Source organism: Taurulus bubalis, assembly GCF_910589615.1.
Source record: "Taurulus bubalis genome assembly, chromosome: 10".
Lineage (NCBI taxonomy): Eukaryota > Metazoa > Chordata > Actinopteri > Perciformes > Cottidae > Taurulus > Taurulus bubalis.
The window spans coordinates 5827546-5849287 of record NC_136598.1 but is presented as its reverse complement, the minus strand read 5'-3'; the positions used below and the strand labels follow the sequence as shown (position 1 = coordinate 5849287).

General features: G+C 41.4%; 1 protein-coding gene across 1 annotated transcript in view; it reads left to right on the top strand.

Moving 5' to 3' along the window:
- Positions 1-6090: 6090 nt before the first annotated feature.
- Positions 6091-21742, top strand: part of LOC306742143 (CD166 antigen homolog) — a gene marked incomplete at its 5' end in the record, with an annotated part of 32471 nt that continues 16819 nt past the window's right edge. Inside the window, one exon of the mRNA XM_079224483.1 lies at positions 6091-6151. Coding sequence (XP_079080609.1) covers positions 6091-6151 — 61 coding nt within the window. The remainder of the gene's footprint in view (positions 6152-21742) is intronic.

The window sequence follows — 21742 nt, the reverse complement described above, 5'->3', positions numbered from 1 at the left end:
TTGTCGATATCGTTCTTGTACTACTGTGCTGTTTTGTTGTGTGTATTTGTATGAAGTCCCGACTAGCTAAGGTTGTAAATGCTGTGGTATGGGGAACTTGTCTAAGCTTAAATTAAATTAACAAATTTCTAAAAGTGACAACAATCAATTATTATAGCTACTTCACAAATAACCTTCCCAACTCAAAACGTTGTCTGGTGACACATTTTCCAACAGCTGAATGAGAGCAGGATTATTGTACTGTATGCTAAGCTTTACAGGCCTCTGTGGCTGAAAGCAGGAGTAGCTCTTCTTCTATATTGAACAAACTACATTTCGATGAAATCCCACAAGTCTTTACTCCCAGACCAAAAATGGCCCCACCTGATTCGTTTGTTGTTGGAGAATTCTTTCTCAATCTTTTATATTTAATAACTTTGTCATCTTTTTGATATTCCTGACATGCCCTTTTCGCTCCAATATATCTAGATTGTATCTCAGTTCGGCTGGTATCTACCCCTTCTGCTTTAAAGATTAACTAGCGACAGAATGTCAACCTGCTTTCCCCACTTTATTGTAAAAAGAGAAAAAAAGAGGAAAGAATCCCAAGCAAATGACAAATTATTCCAACAACTTTGCCTTTGAAATCCCTGCTTAGCAAGGAGTTCTAACTTTTTCAATTCTCATAACAGAATTGCCATAACATGACTTATCTTTTGTTTAAGAGTTAATTTCATGGAACATTTGGGTGCTGCGCATCATTATGAGGAAATAGCAGAGGACGTATTCCCGAAACGCTTGCTGCCATATTAAAGAGGGATAACAAGAATCTGCCATTTGTGTTTATTCTGGGTTGTTGCTCAAAGCATCAGCCTGCAGCAGGCGGCATTTAAGTACTGCCGATTCCACCGGCAATGAGCTGCCATTAACTGACAAACCAACAAATAGTTTCAGGCTTAGGTGAGAAATAAACAATACTGACAGGTGACAGATGCCTGAGTTGTAGCAGAATGGTCTACATCTTCATGAATAATTTCTTTGCCTTTCATGTTGCTAGTAAATTACATTTATGCATTCACAACCAGGTGATTGGGCAAAAAAAAAGACACAACTAGCAGCCAAGCCTGCCAGACTTTGTCAAATTTATCACATATCAACAGCTGCATCCAACGCAGGATGCAGGCAGAGACAGACTGTGCACATTTCACCTGTAATACATCTGAACTCTATTTCTTCCCCCACAGCCCTCGGTGTAATTGATTCTACCTCACAGATTGTATCCTCAATCAGCCAAGTTGGTTTCCTTGCCCTTTATATTAATTCCTTAAATAATCCATGTTACTTGAAATAACGTTATCAGGTAATATTTGGGCTTCCTGTTCAGTAGGAAAGTGTTGAAACAGAAGCTGGTTCAACAAACACGACGAATATGAATATGTTTTCATCAAAAACATCACTGTTGAGCAAGACTTTTGCGGTCTTTGAAGTCTTGCTTGTGTGCCTTGATCTGAATGTCAGGATACAGTAAATGACTCATGCAGGTGTTTTGTTTACTCCAAGTACAAATGTGTGTAATTTTCTCTTCAGAAAAATTGTATTATATGATCATTAAATACAATCATATAGGGCAGCAGAATAGTCAAAGAGTTTCGTTTTTTATCCATTTTTTCTCCTAATACTTGCGGTAGTTTCTCTGGAGCATCTTTTCATACAGGGCCAGCAGGAATCGCGTTCTTTCACCAAGTATAATGGTTTCACAAGGAATTTGTCTCGGTAAATTTGCAGGGACATGCTGCAACACGGTTCCACAGGACAGGATTAACTGATGCCGCGCAGGACACCCACACAGGGTGGAAAGACATTTCATTAAGAACTAAGAAACTGTACCAGTGTGACATCAGGTTCAAAGGCTAAATATGCACCGACTACACATCAAAGTACTAATGCACAGATATAGTGTAGTAATAATGTAGTTTATTATTTGAAGGATCTTACATGCTAATGTTCAACACCTTAATGGGCTCAAAACCACTTTTCCTATCATCGAGAAGGAGACCAGTGTCGCAAACGTTCAGATATTTGTAATACTACTATTCTACTACAGTATTAATATATTTGGCATTACAATGTTAAATAACTGTAAAAGAAAGAAGAAAAAAAAGAAAATCAAAATGCAATTTTTGACTTGCATTGATCAGGTGGCCAAAAGCTTCAAATGAGCACTATTGTTTCTTGATGTACTCGTGAAATAGGCAACTGTGAACTACAATGTTTGTCATTATTTCAGTTATTTCGTAGGATATCAGTTAATGCAGATTTAAAGGTCCTGTATAATAGCTGAAAACATATGTTCTGAAAGACAGTTAGTAAAGTGATACACACAACATTTATCATTAGCTCCCACTCAAATTAAACAATGGTTTTAGGCTTAGATATATACAGAACATTCGGTGCAAGCTAATTAATGTTGACACAGTTGCCCTTTTAAACCACCAACATAACAACCGAGCAACACAAGACATGCCTTTTGGTCTTTGTTTCACTGTTGTTATCAAAAAGCAGTTTTCATTGATCGGCTTTAATATAAGTGAAGTATGGACGGCATGAAGAGCTTAAACAAAGAGATCCATTCTCCTTTTCTTTCTCTAAATGTGAGGATCATTTGGGGGGGAAAGTTAGGCTCTACAGAGAACAGTGAAATCAATATAACGCAGACTCCTCACAGAAAGAGAGGTAACTCTGCATCGACTGCAGGCTGCTCACACACTCAATCAGATTAACTAATGAAGCAATTATCGATCCAAATTGTGGCTGCTGGCCGGCACAGGACTAGCCATTAAGTGGATCTTCCCCTCCCTTGGCCATGCTGAAAATGTCAGGGTCACTGTGTTCGCTGCTTGACACAGTTTACTGAAGCCCAATCTGTAGGAGACTAATCACTTGTCCGCCTCCCAGGAGCTGTTGTGAAGTGGCCAACACCTCCAAGGGATTGGGGAGGAATTTGATTTCCACAACACCTAGAGAAGAGCCAAATTAACGTGTGCCATATTTGCTGCTTCAGCTGGGCGAGCATGACACATTGGAAAAGAGAACTGACCACCACAGGGCTGTAAATGAGCAATATCCTGTTCAGTAACCTACACTGCACCGCCATTTCAGGGTACTGCTGTTGTTCCATTTATTCTGACGAAGCCAAATTTTATTATTTTTATACCTGAAACACAGCTATGATTGTCAGTGTAGACCTGCAACATTATCCAGTGGAGGTGAGGGAGAAGAAGAAAAAAGATTTCCTGTCTGCTGCATCCTCCGAATGTCAAAAAGATGTACTTTCATTGCTTGAGTCCATTGCATGGAGAGGTTGTTTGTTTCCATGCTCATAGCAGGAGCTGTGTCACAAGATGTCTCACAAGATGTCAAAATAGGAGCGCTCATCCTCTCATCAAATAAATAAAGCTAGAGCTGCTACAGTTTCTCCAATATGACATGATACATTGTAATTCATTAGTCTGTGTGTAATCTCTTTCTCCAGTCATGGGGACTGACTGAAAATGGTCTCCTGTGAATACAAAGTAAACCTGAGCTTCAGCTGCATTTGTTCCACCTCTTTTTTTCACAGGTTTAGACGTGATGCAGAGATGGATTTGGTAATCTGTTTTTGTCGTTTGGTGTTTTTCAATATGTAGTCCTTGACCAGCCTCACCTGAAATCCCAATTATGACCAAGAAGTTATTGTTTGGTAAATGTAACGCCACGCTCCAGCCTCGGTCATCAGTCAGTCTCATTCACTTACACCCGTGTGGAGAAAAAGTAGTTCTCTTTTGCACTCGTCGCACTGAGGCAGGAAAAAAAAATTGCTTTGCGGTTAACTTCTAATCAAATTGCATTAGGTTTTCACAGCCTGTGCCCTCACTCCATTTGCACAAACCATCACAGACCTACATGAATTCCGCACCCAGGGTGAGGAATACTTCTTCACCCCAATAGATTTCCTATCCCAGCCCAACACACATTGTGCACAGACGCACACATTTTGTGATCAGACAAGCATGCTCATGCAGTTACAGCACAGGGGTAAATCATTTTATTTGCAGCGAGTGTGGTTTTAATGACATTCTACGTGCTCTGATGTTATTTTTACCAACTTCTGAAATGGACTCGATGAGACACTCAATGTTATGACCGTTTTAGAGCGTGGAACAGAAAACCGCCCTCATCTACCGTCACAATCTATTTGTCATCGCACGACAAACCCCGACTTGAAGCCACGACACAACATCCAAGTAAACACAGACGGCTATGAGATTACACAGAGCCGTAAACGAGTACAAGTCAGTGCCAAAGCACTCACATTAATCCTAATTATTAACATAGTTATTGTATGGATATTAAGTATTGTGGCACTGCTCTTGAATGTGCTGTGTGAAATAATTGAAAACTAAGGAGATATGAGCAAGGACTTGAATAATTAATTACAGCTAAATTATTTATGTGGAAATTTCCTCATTATAATTAACCTTGGACCCACATCCTATATGCTTTACCATGAGCCGTCTGTCCTCAAAGCTCTGTGTCATTTCTTGCCTTCAGTTTGAGGCGGGGGTTGATTGAAAGTCTACCTCAGTATGTGTGTGTGTGTGAGTGTGTGTTTGTACGGGCGTGCCTCTGGCAGTGTGTGTGTGTGTGTGTGTGTGTGTGTGTGTGTGTGTGTGTGTGTGTGTGTGCATTTTGGAGACAGCAGAGGTGGAAAGTAGCATGTATATTTACTCAGTTACAGCAGTTAAGTACAATTCTGAGCTTCTGTCACTCTCCACCTACTCCACCAATTTTTTTCTACACTTCAGATGTACTTCGTATCCTTCACTGCATTTATGTGACGGCTGTATAGGTACTACAAGTTACTTTGCCAGATGCAGATTTCTCACTGCGATAAGCTCATCAAATGTCACTGTCGTGAGGTAAAAATAGCAAATGGAGAAAAAAAAAGAAAAAAAAATCTAAATGTCAACATTTCTGGAACAAAAACAGCCGTGTCAATCTTCATGACACTTACAGCTTTTTGACAATGAACTGACATTGAATTGGGGAGGAACGCAATCGTTCAGCTCATCTGGAACAAGTCATCTGCAACTTTATAGAGAATTTATTCATTTTCTAAAAGCAGAAATGATAAATCCTTTTAATCCAGCTTCTCAAATATGATGGTTTGCTGTTTTCCTGACATTTAATAGACCAACTGATCTTCTCATTAATTTATTGAAAAAATAATTGTCAGGTTACTGCTAGATACATGCTAATACTGACAACTACTACTACTAATAATGATACTTTTATTTGTAAAGCGTTTTCTAGACCCTAAGCGCCAAGTACTAATATGTACTTTATGTCAGTTAAGTTTTAAATGCATGTTTAGGATTATAGTATTTATTGTACCTCTGGGTATTCTGCATGAGACAAGTCTGAGGTGCTGCTTGATTGAATGTTTCTTCCTGTGTGTGTGTGTGTGTGTGTGTGTGTGTGTGTGTGTGTGTGTGTGTGTGTGTGTGTGTGTGTGTGTGTGTGTGTGGGTGTGGGTGTGTGTGTGTGTGTCTGTGTGTGTGTGCGTGCATGCAGAGTGAGGGCGCATGTTGGATAGAGAGAAGGGTTGGGGGAAGGAAGAGGAGTTGAAGATGAGAGTAAAGGGGGTGAAAGGGAGGAGTGTGTGTGTGGGGGGGGGGGTCTAAGAAAGGGGTGGGGTGAGGGGGGTACACTTGTGTGTGGGAGGAGGGTGGCAGGGGGTGAGGGGGTGCAGCTGGAGGGGGAAAGAGAGGGAGGAATGGGTGCGAGGGAGGGAAGAGTGGGGGCGGAGCTGCAGACAGCATCCCCCGCCCTCGTGCTCGTCTGTGCGCTCCTCGCTATTACCTGTTCCTACTGCACTGATGCGAGCGCGAATTGGCGAGCACATGCCACGTTGAGAGGGGAACATCTGAACTGAACACCAGCCACAGGGGCCCGCGAGGACCATTTGAGTTTTAATCCACCTTTACAACAACACAAAACTCAAACTCCACCAAGTGGTTTAACAAATCTCTGAAACAAGCAGCCGACTGAGGATCTGAGAGACCCGCAAGGATGCACTTGTTGTCCGCCAGCTGCGTGTGCGCCCTCTTCTTGGCCACGCTCCTCCGCCAAGGTAAGCTTTTGTCCCAATAGTTCCGGGCAGCGGTGCCGTTCACGCGGGCTTCGTCCGTGCATTGAAGCCGCAAGTGGCTCACGTGAGGGGGGAAGTAAGTCCCAGCACTCGCACCTGCGTGCGACCAAAACTTCAGCCAGGGATATCGATCACATTTCCGGCGGAGAAGTGGAGGAGTGTCGCCCGTGCTTTTTTTGTTGTTGTATTTTATTGTTGAAATTAGAAAGCTGTAATATATAGTTCATGTTACTAGTATCAAGTATCTAGCCATGGGTGCTTATTTTATGTGGATATTGTTTGCAGTTGTTGTTTTTCAAATCATGAAAAATGATTATCTTATGGTTGTTTGTCGCTATAAACCACATATAATGCAGTGGTTATTAGTATCCATGGCAATTTTGTTCGATTATCGAAAACAAATCTAATTATCTATAACGCATACAAAAAAGTCAAGATAAATGAGACCAGGCAGTTTCACTTAACTTAACTTACCTCACCTCATTAAATGTTTTATTATTGTACATTCCTGGTCATATCTGTAAAAGTAACTTTTCTTGTGTATAAACGGCTTATGTGAGATGAAATATTGCCCTTTGTGCCACCCTTTTTTTGTATCCCCTTCATGGTGGGAGAGGCAGGCAGTGAGGTAGTCATCATCACCCATGTGCTCATGCCATGATGTCATGATGATGCCTCGTTTTTATGTGCTTTATTTCTGTGAACGCAGTCTGTGGACCAGAATGATGCCACGTTTGCATCCTGTCTGAATTATTGTAATTATGGGCTGCCTGTTAGCTGTGGGGAAAGCGCTCCTGACAGTTTCCCACTAGTAATTACATGCAGGATTGGATTCATTGTGGATGTGAACGGTTGGAATTGGTTGTTCAAGTGAATGTGTCCAAGGTACAGCAAAGAAATACGCTTCTTTGGGTGTGATGTGAATGCAGCAACCTGCCATGAAGTGATGATTTTCAAATGTGGACAATATGGGCTTTTTTCTTTGTCCTAATTTTGTGCAGAAGGTGGTTCTGCCTTTTCTCCAGGCTTCCTTGTTGTCTGCTCTGTCAGGCCAACAGGTAGCAGCACCATGTGCTCACATCACTCAGCCAGGCCATTAAGCAGAGCTGCACAGGAGCTCAAAGTACTCCCTTGGAAAGGAGAGGGTTGGAGAGGTTGATCTCACCGTACTCCCTTCTTCCACCTCGTCACACCCCGGTGGCGCCTGTTGTTGAAAATTAACACCATGCAGCACCTATCAGTCAGGCTCAGGTGGTTTATTTGTGAGGAAATGAATGGCCCTTTTAAGGGTTTTTACACCGCTGTGCCGCTGCAGTGCTGTGTGCTTGAGACAGGAGGAGTGCACTGAGTTGGTAATGAGGTTAGACTTTATGGTCGTCTACACTACTGTGTGTTTAGTTGGAGTGATGGTCAAGACATGTGTGTTTGTGTGAGTGTGTGTTTGCCTACACAACAGATGGTCAGTCTTGTACAAACTGAAGGTTTCTCTTGAGTTGTTGTTACAAAAATGTTTGTGATTCTTCAATTTTCTCAATACAGGCAAACAAAATCTGACTGAAAGGCTTTATTGAATTTGGGATTTGCAATAAAAACTGCATCGATGCTTGTAATAAAAAAAAAAACAGGCCTCTGTTTATTATATTGGAACTGATGAAAAAATAACAGCTCCCGGGGCTTCGTCGGTAAAGGCCGAGCCATGGCCACAACCGGATAGAATAGAAAAACAGAGCTCTGAATAACTCTGAGAACAAATAGTCAGAAAGATGCATCTGTTTTTTTGTTCACCCCTGTCTCCACCCTTCCCCCACCACCACCCTCACCCCCCCTGAACAGACAGGCAGCACTCGGTGTCACAGCTGGTATTACTTGTCAAGCGAGTGGGGCTCTCCCTTTTGCTAATGGACTAATCTCTTGTGGGGGTCACCCAATTTCACCTGAGATGGAGTCTGTCTCCTTTCTTTCATCTTTAACCAGGTTATGTTCAGACCTGTCTCTTAAATGTTGTGATGTTAATGCACAGGAGCCGGAAAGAACCGCTTTAATTGTACACTTGTGTTAGAGAATCTGTACAACTATGTATTTGTGTGCGTGTGCACGTCTCGTCTTGTTTATAAGCGCTTTACTCTTGATGTCTGTTCGTGGTTGTTTCTTCTTTGAAAAGAGATTTCTTTGTGACTTGTATTGTATCTCCTCATGCAAAATTCAAATGCATTCATGAGAAGTATGGCAACTCAGCCGAAGCACGACTTTGAATAGAAGTGCTGCATCTTGGTGCTGTCACTTTAAAACGTACTCTCTTGAAGTAGTTGTTTCTTGATCAATTTTGCTCATGGCTAGCTACAGAACGTAATAAAATTGTGTCATCAAGTTTAACTATCTGAATAATTGAGGAAAGACATGAGGTGGTATGAAAATCTGCAGCATTGAAAGGTTTTCTTGTGGGTGCAAAAGATCCTAAACAAACCAAGGAAACCAAGCGCCTTTTAATCGATAGTTCCTCTTACGTTTTGGAATTCAAATGCTTAAAAAGTCCCCAAATGTGATATCCACACTCAACTCATTCCATTACTGGATGCTTAACATTACAAGCTAGATTACAAGCTACCAAATGTGGATTTGGTAGCTTGTAATGTCTCTTAAAAAGCCCTGTGAGGACTCTCAGTCCTGTGTGTGGAACTACGGTGTGAAGTGGATTTTTTCCTGCCATCACACAGTTAGTGTACTAGTTTTTGATGAAAAAGACCTTAGTATTGCGTAGGAAGTGAGGCATATGCCATTACTCACCTGAGAATCACAACATTGAAAGACACAGGTGTACCACAAGGATCATTCTGTACATTATGTCTTCCTCAGGCCTCGATCAGAATATGAAATCAGGGAACATTTGAGCACAGGGGCGGTTTGGAGAATGGAGAAAATAGGGGGGCACTTCCATGGGCTCCTCAAACAAGAGGAGGCCCTTCAGACAGGTGAAGTCGTACTGTAAATTAAAGCAGCATTACGATGGGGAGCCCAGTGTCACCTCTCATCAGGGGGTGCAGGATTCCTACTAGCGCCCCTGGCAGCAGCCCGGATGTGGGGCTCAAGCTTAATTAACTACTGACATGGTAGCCAGCTAAGGGGTGACGTACAACTAAAAATAACCAAAAGTTATGCTGAAATTAAAACATGGCTGTTACATAATATGTAATGCTGCACAAAAGCAAAAAGCAGGTTTTTAGTGCAACTCAGAAATTCGATATAAGGGTCGATCAGTAACCTGAAAAATCTGTGGATACGACAATTTGCAAGAAATTAAGCCGATGCCTTCAGCTTGTCCCCGGAGAAATTATGCTTATAACATATGCATCTGGAGCATATGGTGGGGTAGCTGATCAGATACTGTAGACCTTGTGGGTTGGAGAAGAACCCCCCGCCCCCCAGAACACACACACACAGACACACACACACACACACATCCAGCAGAACACTGAACAGGTGTCCTAATGAGACAATGGGCCGTGAAGAGGCCCATTGTCTCATTAGGATTCTTGTATTTGTGCAGTTGTTAAAAACACATTAAACTAAGTTCTAACCGTTTTCGCCTAATTGTTCACTCGATTATAACTTTTAGAATTAGTTGTTTTATGGCTAAAGCTCTAAAACTGTTGTATAGACTTTCAGATTGGCTCCAAAAGTCTCATTACTAAATCAAACTTCACCTTTAGATTAGATGTAGTGAGACCGCAGTGGAGATATTATGAGCAACCACATGGACATGCTGAGTTTCCTACACGTCAGAGAGAGCAATTCACTCTCAGCTGGACTCACCGAGCTGGGAGATGTATGAGAGCTTTTGAAAAGAGAAAATGAAAGGACTTGTGTGGCAAAAGCAATCACTCTGAGGCAATGACTCAATGAGAAAAAAGGTCTTTTGTTCGCCTGTGACAGTTTTACGCACATGATTATCAGTAAAACAGCAGCAATTGAATCTTAGTTACACTCTGACGACTGGTTTGTCCCACTTTTAGGATCAGAGTGTGAGATATCTTTTATTTTTACAATCTCAGCTAAAATGGCCTCTTCAGCTGTTGATTTTTTTCGGTGTAATTTGCTCGCCAGGTTAAAAAAAACGGCGGTTGAATTTAGCACTTTGTTCACTTTTCATACGTGCTGCACACTTTACATGGTTAGACTGAGTTGTTGTAGTGTATTACCAAACAAGCTATCGTCTCAGTTTACTCTTGGCCATTTTCTCACTTTTCTCATTGTGCACACAGGTTCCTCGCTCTGCCGTGCAAAATAATGGTTTATTTGTTATTCAAGGGGTGGGGCCAGAGTTCTATTGTTTCAGCTATAAAGAAAGGCTTAACAACAGGAGAGGGATGACTGTGCTATGCAGTAGTGCTTCGTTCTTTATGCAGGAATACCCCTATTGAAATGCATGAAGGTATCCTTGGTTTTGGTGAAAGCCCAACAGCACTCTGAGATTGGGCAGCCCTTGTCTCAGGGACAAAAAGTGAGGTTGTTTCTCTCTTTTGTCATTGACGCAGCCCCCACGCTTTCACTGGATTTCCTGTGGACTCCCGCCGACTGTATTGTGATGCTGACTCTTTTTTTAACAAATGAGTGTATGATAGTGACTTCTTGCTCCCGCTTTTCTCTTTGTCATTAATATGGAACAGCACACACCCCTCGGAGAGGGCACAGAGTAGCGGCTGCCTCTCCCTGCACTTCACATGTGCAACCTGACTGGGTAGGGTGGGGGTTTCTCCTCCATATGAAAAGCCTGTGGCCACACCCATCTTCAGCAGGGCCTGGATCTTTGTTCAAATTCTCCATTAGAGTCATTGCTATGTTTTAATGAATTCTTTGCGAGCTCTCCATTAACTGTGATGTTAATCGTTCGACCTCAGAGAATATTTAAGGAATACTACAAAGGGGCGTATGAAAAGTCAGAGAGTGTGCTTATGTGGCTTTTGTAAATTACGTTTAATTAACTTCTTTTTCTCATTAAAATGTATCTTCTAGATTAGGCAAAGACAAATATTTTTTTCACCACTAACAGCAGAGCGTCAGCAGCAGGGGCTCCTACTGACCCATGATGGGGGTTTGTTCGTTTATGCCTCCACTTCCATAAAATCATTATCTCTGCCTATTTATGAGACTCAAAGTGGCAAGACAGGAGATTGCTAGTGTGTTAGGCCTTTATTTTGACTTTGTCTGAGGTTCAAAGAAGTCAGGCGGGTTGACACAGCTTTTGTACAAAAGGTGAAACATCCATTTGGAGCCCGGGGCCAACTCATAAAATGACACAGAGTTTTGTCTTCCATTCATTTCTGAATCATCCTCTGTTGGGCCAAAAGCTCGTCCGCAGTACTGAGAAATCTCTATTCATTCAGACGCTGTTTAGCAATTTTTCAGTCATGATACATTGTGTTGCTCCCTGTTACGCACTGCCTTTAGGACTCAACAGAACAGTCTTGTGTCTCCATTTGACCTCGGTATTCACATTCCCGCCATTTTAAAAGCTGTTTCTTTGTGTTGCGCTGATGTCCACCATTCTTCCCTCATAGACTGCTGCGGCAGTCTGCGAGAGCCCGGAGCTATCTTTGATTATATACTGCTTCGGTTGAACTTGCCGGAGACAGGAGTTCTCATTCAAGGAGATGATCTTTCACAGGGTATAGCAAGAGTATATCTCTGATTGGAATTAAAAGCCTGACAGTCTGTTAGTCACTAACAGTTAGTGCCTAAGTGTGAAACATATAGAAGATTAAATGGTTGGCTCATCTTCTCTGGGTCATCCATATATCAATACACTTGGGAGAATGTGCTCATGGAAAAGGGCAGAAAAGCCGAGGCATATTCTCACATGCTGGATGCTACCCTTGAAATTTAAAATCATGGTGTTTTTCTCACAATGGTCGCTATAATTTTGTAAACTAAAGCTTTACTCTTTTACTAGCTTTCATGCTGCTTTATTCTATTAGATTCCCAATTGATGTGATGCTTATCTTTAATCATTTTACTGTCTCATTAACCAGCAAGCTACAGGCTACAACACGCTGACTGCAGAGTCCACACCTCGCACCAACCTGAGTTAATTGTTGCAAAAGAAATGGATTAATGGGTTTTAAAGTCTGTCAGTGTGTAGCATTTAGGGCAATCTTTTGGTAGGAATGTAATATAATATAATAAGCATGTTTTCATGGATCCCCTGAAAATAAGAATGGTTGTATTTCCGTTAGCTCAGATTAAGCCCTTTATAACTTCATACAGAGTGGGCCCCATTTCCAGAGACCACTTTGTTGGGGTGCCATGTTTCTACAGTAGCCTAGAAAGAACAAACCAAAGATTGGGTCTGGAGAGGGCCATTTGTGTGTTTTGCATCCGCCACCGCAGTTCTCCGACACGCTTGGCACACAGGAGAAGATTCAGTTGGTGGCAAACTGCAGCCTCACCACGAATCATACAAATCATATACAGACTGGCCCTTTTAGAGATAAACATTATATTTACCTGAAATATTTACCAACAATTGTGTACAGGTCATATATCCAAAAATAATGGATAGGCCATTTAAATAACTGATGGTTGAGAGAATATGTTTACTCTATTCATTAAATATAGATTATTATTGGAATCTGTCTGGAAGGGTTGCTCACTCTTAACTGTTCATTAATCCTCTAATGAAAGACATTCACACATAACTTAGTCTTCCACTGTGGCCCCAGGACCACTTTCTGGTGTGCAACTTCTTGGAAAAGCCATAATTAAGTGAGAAGAAATGTAATCCTTGCATCAAAACGATCTCATTAACAAAAAGCATCAGAGAGAGCAGCCTTATGTCCTCAGATTCAACATCAGATGTCGCTCTGAGAAGTCGTGTGGTGGCTACCTCACTAGCGACGCTTTGGCTGATAAATGGTGGCTGTGTTGGATGTTTTATGATTAGACACTCTTCTTTGCAGTTAAGTATTCAGCTGTTTCACTGCCAGACCTAACACGCAAGGTGAAGAGATGCTTGTCTATTAATTAGATGCAATACTTCATTTTCTAATGGAACGTCTTAAGAGGTCAAGTAGCCTCGTGTTCCTGGGGAGAATCTCTATGCACTACACATCCCACTGGTGCATTTTAAACACCGACTTTTCTAATGACTATACCCTTGGCACAGGAAAACAACGCGCATGACTCTTATTTCACTGTGTTGACGGCAAGGTGGTCGCAAACGAAAAAGCAGGAGCGTTTAAGAGCATATTCACAGGCAGCTTGTCTACCCAAGGCTTGCCATATAAAGTTGCTTTATTACAGTGCCTGTCTTGTTGAGAGTGAGGATATTGTTAAATGAACTTTGCAGGGTTTCATTTTGAGTAATGAAGATGCCATAACCCATTATGCTGCCATTCATTTCCCCCCACATACAAGTAGTGCATACAGGAAGAGATGACACATCATTTCCTCATATAATGATGCTCATTTCATTTCATTTTGTGCGGGGTCTGGTCACACAGCAAAAAATGGCACACACTGACACTGGAACGACTTTTTTTTTAGTGAGTGTCAATGCTTCTTTTCTGAGGAAATCTCAGGATTACCTGTCTCATTGTCACAGCACGCTCACGTATAAACAGAGCCAACACCAACGGACACACCAAACCAAGAGCATATCACACCCACCGTTTGTCATTTGTTCACCCAATAATATCTCCCACTGGGTTTCGAATAATTGTCACCTTTCTGCTCAGGGGACCATTTCCTCTGATAGCATGCTTGAATGAATATATGTCTTATTTTCCTCAGTAATGTATTGTGTTCATTGCATTTTCATATCTCAGGTCATTACATCTGCAAATATGCATGTTTGTAATATTAACATAAGAGTAGCGCCTAAGAAAGTTAGTTTTTAGATGTGATTTTCTCTCCTCTTGCTCAGTTGGTAAATTTGTTTTCCTTCTGCTGAGAAGTTCTAGTGAGCTTTAAAACAAGGCTATACACTGCATGCTAACATTTAGCATGCTAACATTTGCTAATTTGTTTACAAACACTAAAAACTTGAGTGCAGATGAGTATGACGAGAAAGACATTATTTTTGCAGGTATTTGGTCATTAAAGTCTCGGATATATTAAAATTGTGACCTAAAGAAGCACTATAGGGAAAGATAAGGGGTCCCCGAGGAAATTAAAATGCATCCTGAGGAGACCATGAATGTCTGTACGTGGGCTGCGAAAGTGATGATTCGTTGAGTAGAAAAATAATTACTGATTAATTTTCTGCTGATCTAATCAAACAATTGACTCCACAGCTCTAGTCTGGAACACACTTCAATGCAATCTTCTAATAGTTGTTGAGATAAGTCCTTCAAAACAGCTACATTTTGACCTCATGGTGGCGCCAGAGGAAACGCCAGGGGACCATCAAAGTCAATAAGCTTCATTTGTCAGTGTAACATTAATGTCTGTCCAACACTTCATGGCAATCCATACAATACTTGTTGAGATATTCAGTTTGGAACAAAGTGGTAGCGCAAACGACCGACATCGCCATCTGTAGCGCCGTGCCGCTAGCGTAGCTTGAAATACATTTGCATGGCGTATTTCCAAATACGTGTGTAGTTTCTACAACTATGGCTTTGTTTTTGTTTTTTCACACCGCAGCAAATGTCCTTATTTATCAGCGATTCTTTTGTTCTGTTGCAATTTATAGCCCTTTCTGTACTTTCAGAGCAGCCGTTGCCCCGAGCTCCTGCATTTTTGTCTGACCCTGCAGTTGAAGCCGCTTGTTGGTCCAGAGAACTTTCTGAACAGCGTGTTGACTTAGTTCGCTTGAAGGGGGGTAGTCTGTGCAGAGCAGTCCCATGGAGATTCATACCCCCAAGCTCACTCGGCCATATTGTAGATATGTTGTAGATATCTTCCAAAGGTGCTCATTGGCAGATTTTGTGTTTGTGTGGTGTTTGTGTGCTGCTCACTATCGGTTGGATCTGCAGGGCTTGTTCTGCTCTTGTTCTGGATGTACCACAGAGTGGGAGCGTTTAAAGATGTGCAACGCCAGGCTGGAGGGTTAAAGCACTTACCCTGATGTATGGCTTCTTCTCATGTCATAATGGAAAAAGAAAACGCAATAGCGACTCCTAATTAAATTATCATGCCTTAAAGGACCTGTTTACCCAAGACGACGGTGACATATGTGGAAGGACATGAACTGAGAGTGGTCATCTAATTGTACAGGAACAAAAGACGCAAACAAAAGGCACACGATTGGGTTGGATATCTGTTGTGTGTCTTTAGAAAAAGTAGGATATTGCATTTAGTGACCTTGCTTTTGAAAGATAAATTGTCTTTTTTTGTGTTTCACACAAACAAATAGTTTATTGAATACACAAATTCAACATACAGAAAAAACAGCTTGGCGCCATTGGAGTTAACACCAGTAAAACCTTCCAGCCGAATAATGTTAGCGGTTATCCCGCCACGTAAATGTGAACGTCCTGCAGTCATGGAGAGACTCAGTGGTGGGACAGCCCATGTTAATCTCCAGCCTTTCACAGCCCTCCCATCAAAGCAGACGTTGGTCCATGGGTATTAAATGTGAAACCACTCAGATTTGATGTGCAAGCAGGTGCATAATCCTTTGTATGTATTATCTGCATTCCATGTATTCCTCCCATCGCTCTCTGCTCTGTTGAGCCAGCCGAGGCTTTAGGACCCCCTCAGAGCCAGAAGCTAACGCAGGACACAATTTGAAACCGTCATGCCCTCTTAATACCAACCAGGTTGTTTGGCTTATTGGAATGGGGAGCATTGCCTGCTCTGTTTCACAGTGAACGGTTAGAAGGTCAGGCCCGTCATTATGAGTGCACAACAGCCTACATGACTCTTTGCTCAACTAATGTGAAAGTAGCAGCCTCGGCACGGCAATTACCAGTGATGAAAGCTACACAAGCCATCTGCTGAACAAATGGAAATATCTACCTGTTAATATGTTCTGTTGTTTACAGCATAGCACGGCATGCATTATTGATAAGGCAAAGTAGGAGCTGTGCATTACATTGAGACAATACTACAACTTTTGCACATCTTTCCACTAATCATCCATTTTGTGTTGGAGAAACTATTTGTCCATGGCTCACGCGGTGTCTAATGAAGCACTTTAAGATCGATGCATTCTTGTTTAGCCACGTAGAGAAGTGATGGGCTCTGGGCGAGTTCATCCCACTCTTTCTCTGCCGCTCTGGCTGTGTGTGGCTCTGTGGCCAGCTCTGCTGTGTGGACAAGGCTGCCTTTACCTTCAACAGGGGCTTTGTTGTGGCAGCAGGTTTGATTGGTATCCTCAGGCACCTGCAACTGTAATATGGACAAACAGATAGTATAATAGTAAACACAAGTGCTCCCCCAGGCCCAATGTGCCGCAGATGTTCAAAGGATTTCCTATTTATGGCGGAAAAGGGGCAAGAACAGGGCGGGGCCACTTTTACAGGAAAGGGAGCACTTATGGTGGAGACAGACCTGCAGGTGCTTGAACATAAAGATTATTGCAGTTGGGGTAAATAGTGGGATGTGTAGCTGCTACCTAGGGTAATATAAAAAAAATAAGAAAAAAACATATAACAGATTTTTCTACCAGTATGAGGATGCTTTTAGTCTGATGGTGCAGTGGATGTTTCAATCTGCCCTCCTGTAGTGCTCGGTCTCTTAGCATATATAATATGTTTAGCATGAGGGTTTGGCAGGGGTCTTGGCTGCAACTAACTATCACTATCATTGCAGATTCAGCTGTTATTTCTGTCGTATAAATAACGTAGAAATACCCAATCAATGATGTGATATTATATATAAATAACATGTGCAAATATGACAGTCCAAAACACTGAATATATTTAGTTTGCAATGATATAAAACAGAGAATAATAGTGTTGGACATTTCTACCTCGTAAACGATTAAATTCAACAATTAAGAGCTGAAACGATTAGCAATCTGTAATTTTTCAAATGCCAACCAGTCTCTAGTTCAACCATCTCGAATGGCAATTTGCTGCTTCGTCTTTCTCTTTTATATCACAGTAAAATACATATATTTTGGACCGTTGGTCAGACAAAACAAGACATTGAATCACCTTGGCCTCTGAGAAATTGTGATGGCCAGTTTTTCACCAATCTCTTCCATGGACCAAGCAAATCAAATACAAAATACATATTTTATTAATCACTGCAAAATCTTCATTAGTCACCAATGTTTTGCAAGAGGGTTTGTAGTGAGCTAGGACCAATTTATCAATTTAATACAACGCAAGCTGTTGATGATTATTTTTCTCTTAGCTAATCAATCTTTAGGTATAAAATAAAATACAATTCTTTAAATTGCTAGGTTTGTCTGAAAAAGAGCCCAAAACATATCAATTCACAGTTCTACGAAAGAGAGAAATCCTTACACTTTAAAGGTTGGAATCAGCATTATGTTTGACATTTTAGCTTGATAAATGACATGAACATATCAAACAATTTTGACTATTTATTTTCTGTGGATGGATTCACTTTGTCATTGATTAATCGTTCCAGTATTAGTCTGTCTCCCTTTCTCTCTCTTTTGCTGGATGACGTTAGTGACGAGGACCCTTTGGGCTATAAATAAAACTGATCACAAACGATGTCCAATCTATAATCGGACATCCTGGAAGTCAGTCCTGCTCTGGTAGCCTCATTTGCTTAAGGCAGGCGAGGCTCGGAGGTTTATGGAGCGTATGAATAAAACTGAAACCACCCGTCTGATGTGATACCTCTTGAAGAGACCTGCCGAAACGACGAGCACTTTGATGTCAAGAAGGTTGTTTTGAATGTGTCAGTATTTTAAAACTGCCTATTAACACATGTAGCTGCACAGGCTGGAGAAAAAATTAAAAAGGTTAGAACAACTTGAGGATTCACTTCATGGACTTGGATTTATGAGTATCAGTTCAAAGTCGTCAGTAATTCAAAGGGCACTATATTCATTAGTAAGAAGCATTACTCACTTTTAGGGGCTCCATCTGGAGCATCACACCATCTGCTGCATCGCTTTAACCCCAACATTTATTTTATTAGGCAGTAAATATTTATTTAATTATCAGTGTGACTGCATTTTTAAGCCTTAATTGGGTTGACTATACTTCCCAGTGATTGCTGGAGGAAAAGGGTCTGTGATTGTAATTACGTAGGCTGAAAATAGATTTTTCAAACAGCAAGTCCTGCCCTCTCTGTGCATTGATCTGTGCCTCATAATGTCAAACTCTCAAAAGCATTTGGAATCCATTGAACCATGTGATCATGTACCGGTTTTAAGGCTAAACTCCGATGCATGCAACTAAAATGTTGTGAGTCTAGTTGAACGCACTAAAATGAATCCAAGCTGCAGTTGATGGAATATGTTATAAAGTGTGCTGTACCCGTGCTGCTGAAATGTGGTTAAAGACTCACCAAGATTGTGCAAATATTTAAAAAACCTTTGGATTTAAGAGCTCAATTTTTTTGAAGAAAGTCTTAGAAGTGTTTAAGTAACCGTGAGATAAACTTTGATTCAAAGCCTCTGTGATTACAGGCAGAGTTGTTGCGTGTGGATGCAAGCTCATCATTAGGCTTGGGCGAGCAGGAGAAATTCAATAACACTCCTCCAGCATAATAAAGTTTGAAGCCTCTTTGGCATCTGAGAAAGTTATCACATTTACATGACTCAGTAGTAATTAAGAATGAATGAGTGGTTTCTAATCACACGTCTAAAGTGACCAGCTTTGATATCCTGTACACAAAAACAGCATTTGATATAAATTCATAAGCAAATTTGACACACGTCCTTTCCTTTGATGCTTTGATGCTTTCATGTATGAATGAATGTCAGTTGAACTCAGTTCCCTTGCATAGAAGAAAGGCACGGAATTAAATGTATTTGTTTATATATTAACATAAACACACAATATGTACTTGATTCTGCATTCCCCTTGCAGAGGTAGAGCTTTTTGAAATTCCTACCTGAGAAACACGGTCTTTATAGTACAGCCGAGACATAGGAATCCATTAGCTTCCCCTATAGTCTTGGGTACTGTCAGGGAATTTGAAAACCAATCTTATTCATTCGTAGCCCAGAGCCGTTGGTGGGTTAATGTCCGCTCTTCCTGAAACAGGAAAATGAAGTAATTGCCAAAATGTTCGGCACTGCATTGCATTAGCAAGGGTTAATGGATAAGTAGTAAGCGTTGTGGTTGCGCTTTGTTAATGGCCTAATGTTGCCTTTAATGGCACGTCGTTAATGGGAGTTGTTGGCGGACGGTAAGAGTCAGGACTGTGAGCTCTCCTATGATCTGCCCCAGGTCTACCCACAGGCACCTCACAAGCACTTCTCCCCTCCGGTCCCCTGGCCTACGCCCTTCAAATACATAATTCACGATATAATGGACGGGATTTCTGAGTGCACTTAGCACCCGGTCACTCCAGCAGCAGGCTGCTGTCTTAAGAGCAGTCCACGCACTTGTGCAGCTCATCTGCTTACGCAATTTATTACATTTTTTAAGAGGGTTTTTACGAAGGCTTGTGTGGTCGAGTGTAAAGAGGAGAACGTTTCAAAGACTAATGATCGAGCCACAAGATCAATTTCTAGGAAACCTTATGGCGAGTCATTTAGAGTGATAATCACCCTTCTTGTAATGTACTTTTATCTTTCCCCATCTGTCTCGCTCAGAGAAAAATGGATCAAAATGGCTCTGTGATACTGCCAATGATGTGCAGAGGCATACACAAAGCTTTAGATACTCTTCGACAGATGCACTGTATAAAAATGTGTTCTCTCTCCTAAGTGTACTGTATGTACATATGTTCTTAAGCCTTATGGTAACATTTATGTATGCTCCCATTGCTTCCAGCACCAACAGAAACTTTCCCCCTAGATATTACCTCACTTTAGTGCTTTGCTGAAGTTTCGCAGAACAATTTAAGCCAAATCAAAGCCGGATTGTCTGCTTTGATTGTGCCGTCTTTATCTTTAGAGTGAGACCGTTATTTAAAGGGACTTGAACATCATTTATTAAAAACTCTTGACAAATGGTTCCCTTTTAAAGTCTCATATTAAACTCCCTTGCTAATCAAAGGGAAAAATGCAAGAGTTTCTTGAATTATTTGCAGAAATGTCCGGGTATTCTGAAGTCTTTATGGTGTGTCTCTCATCCAGCTGCAAGGTTTGAATGACAGTTTATGTTAGCTAGTTAGAGTAAGTCTACAGCAAGGGCAGAAATTACGATTGCAAATATTTTCAGCGTGTTGTTGAATGTATGAGAGCATATCTCCAACGGAGAAGCTAATGGGACATGGTTTTGGCAATCTACCTGGCAGTCCGAGGTCTATTTGGTTGCTTGGCACTGTATTTTTTCCTCATCACCTTGCATAACGAGTCAAACACAGACAACGTGTCATCATGTTGAAATGTTTTTCCACTGAAGCCTCAATGAAATGGAGAACTTCACTTTCTAATACATCAACAGGAAACAGCCATTTTTGATATCAGTCCTTCAGAATCACATTTTTTCCCCCATTACTTAAACCAATGCAATAAAGCGATACGTTACTTGGACAGCGTCCGTAATGGACCAGAATGCAATTTGGTCACAAGACATCCTGCGTTTTGAGCTGCAGAGCAGGACTCGCCGCTTCCTTTGGGCTTATTGTTCCAGCGCTATTATTGTGTAGTAGTAGTGTTTCCACCGGTTGTCTGGGGATTGTCAGCAGGTACTCTGGGAATTGTAGTAAACCACAGAGGTGGAAGCAAACAAGATATGATGTTCTGTGCACTCAAGTCTCTCTCTTGAATTAACTCCTGCTATGCAATCCTGCAAAAAAAGAGAAGATTTAACAGTCAACAACTCAGCTTGTCTGCCTCTGTCATCACATTTTGATTTGAATATCGCTGCATTGTGATTGTTGCTCTGGGGTATGGGACATCCCATTTTCCAACTAAGCATCACTCACTTCAAACCTGCGATCAAATCCTATTGAAAAAAAAATCTCATGAATTGATCAAAACTGGATTACCTTTGGCAGAAAATATTGTTTTCATGTAAGACCCCATCAGACGTAGAAAGAAGCTGATTAAAAAATATGTTTTGAGGCTCTTTCAAACCTGCATTGAACATCAAGGATTTATGATATGAAAGATAACAACATGGTATTTCTTCAGGGAGGCAGCCATCAATTACACAAGTGGCTTGAAACACCTGAAGGCAAAATAAATCTTTTCTCCTTCTTGAGCCCTTCTCTCCTTCTTCGACTCAATCTCAGAAGAAAGGCGGAAGCAGCACCTGATCCCTCAGCAGCAGGTCGGCACAGGTACTAAAGGCTCTCCTCAAGACCAGTCTGAAACCAGAGAAAATGAAGCCAGGATTTTTTAGTTACGAGGCAACAATGGGGACCCGACAGGTGGGACTGCAGGCAATGCGTTAGCCCCGTTACCGCCTGCTGTCGTCTGTAGGTGTCTGTTGACCACACATGATGCAGCAAATGAACATTGTTGTTTTTGCTTCAGGGGCAGAGAGATGTGTCTCTCTCGACAAGCCACACGGGAAACCACATGTA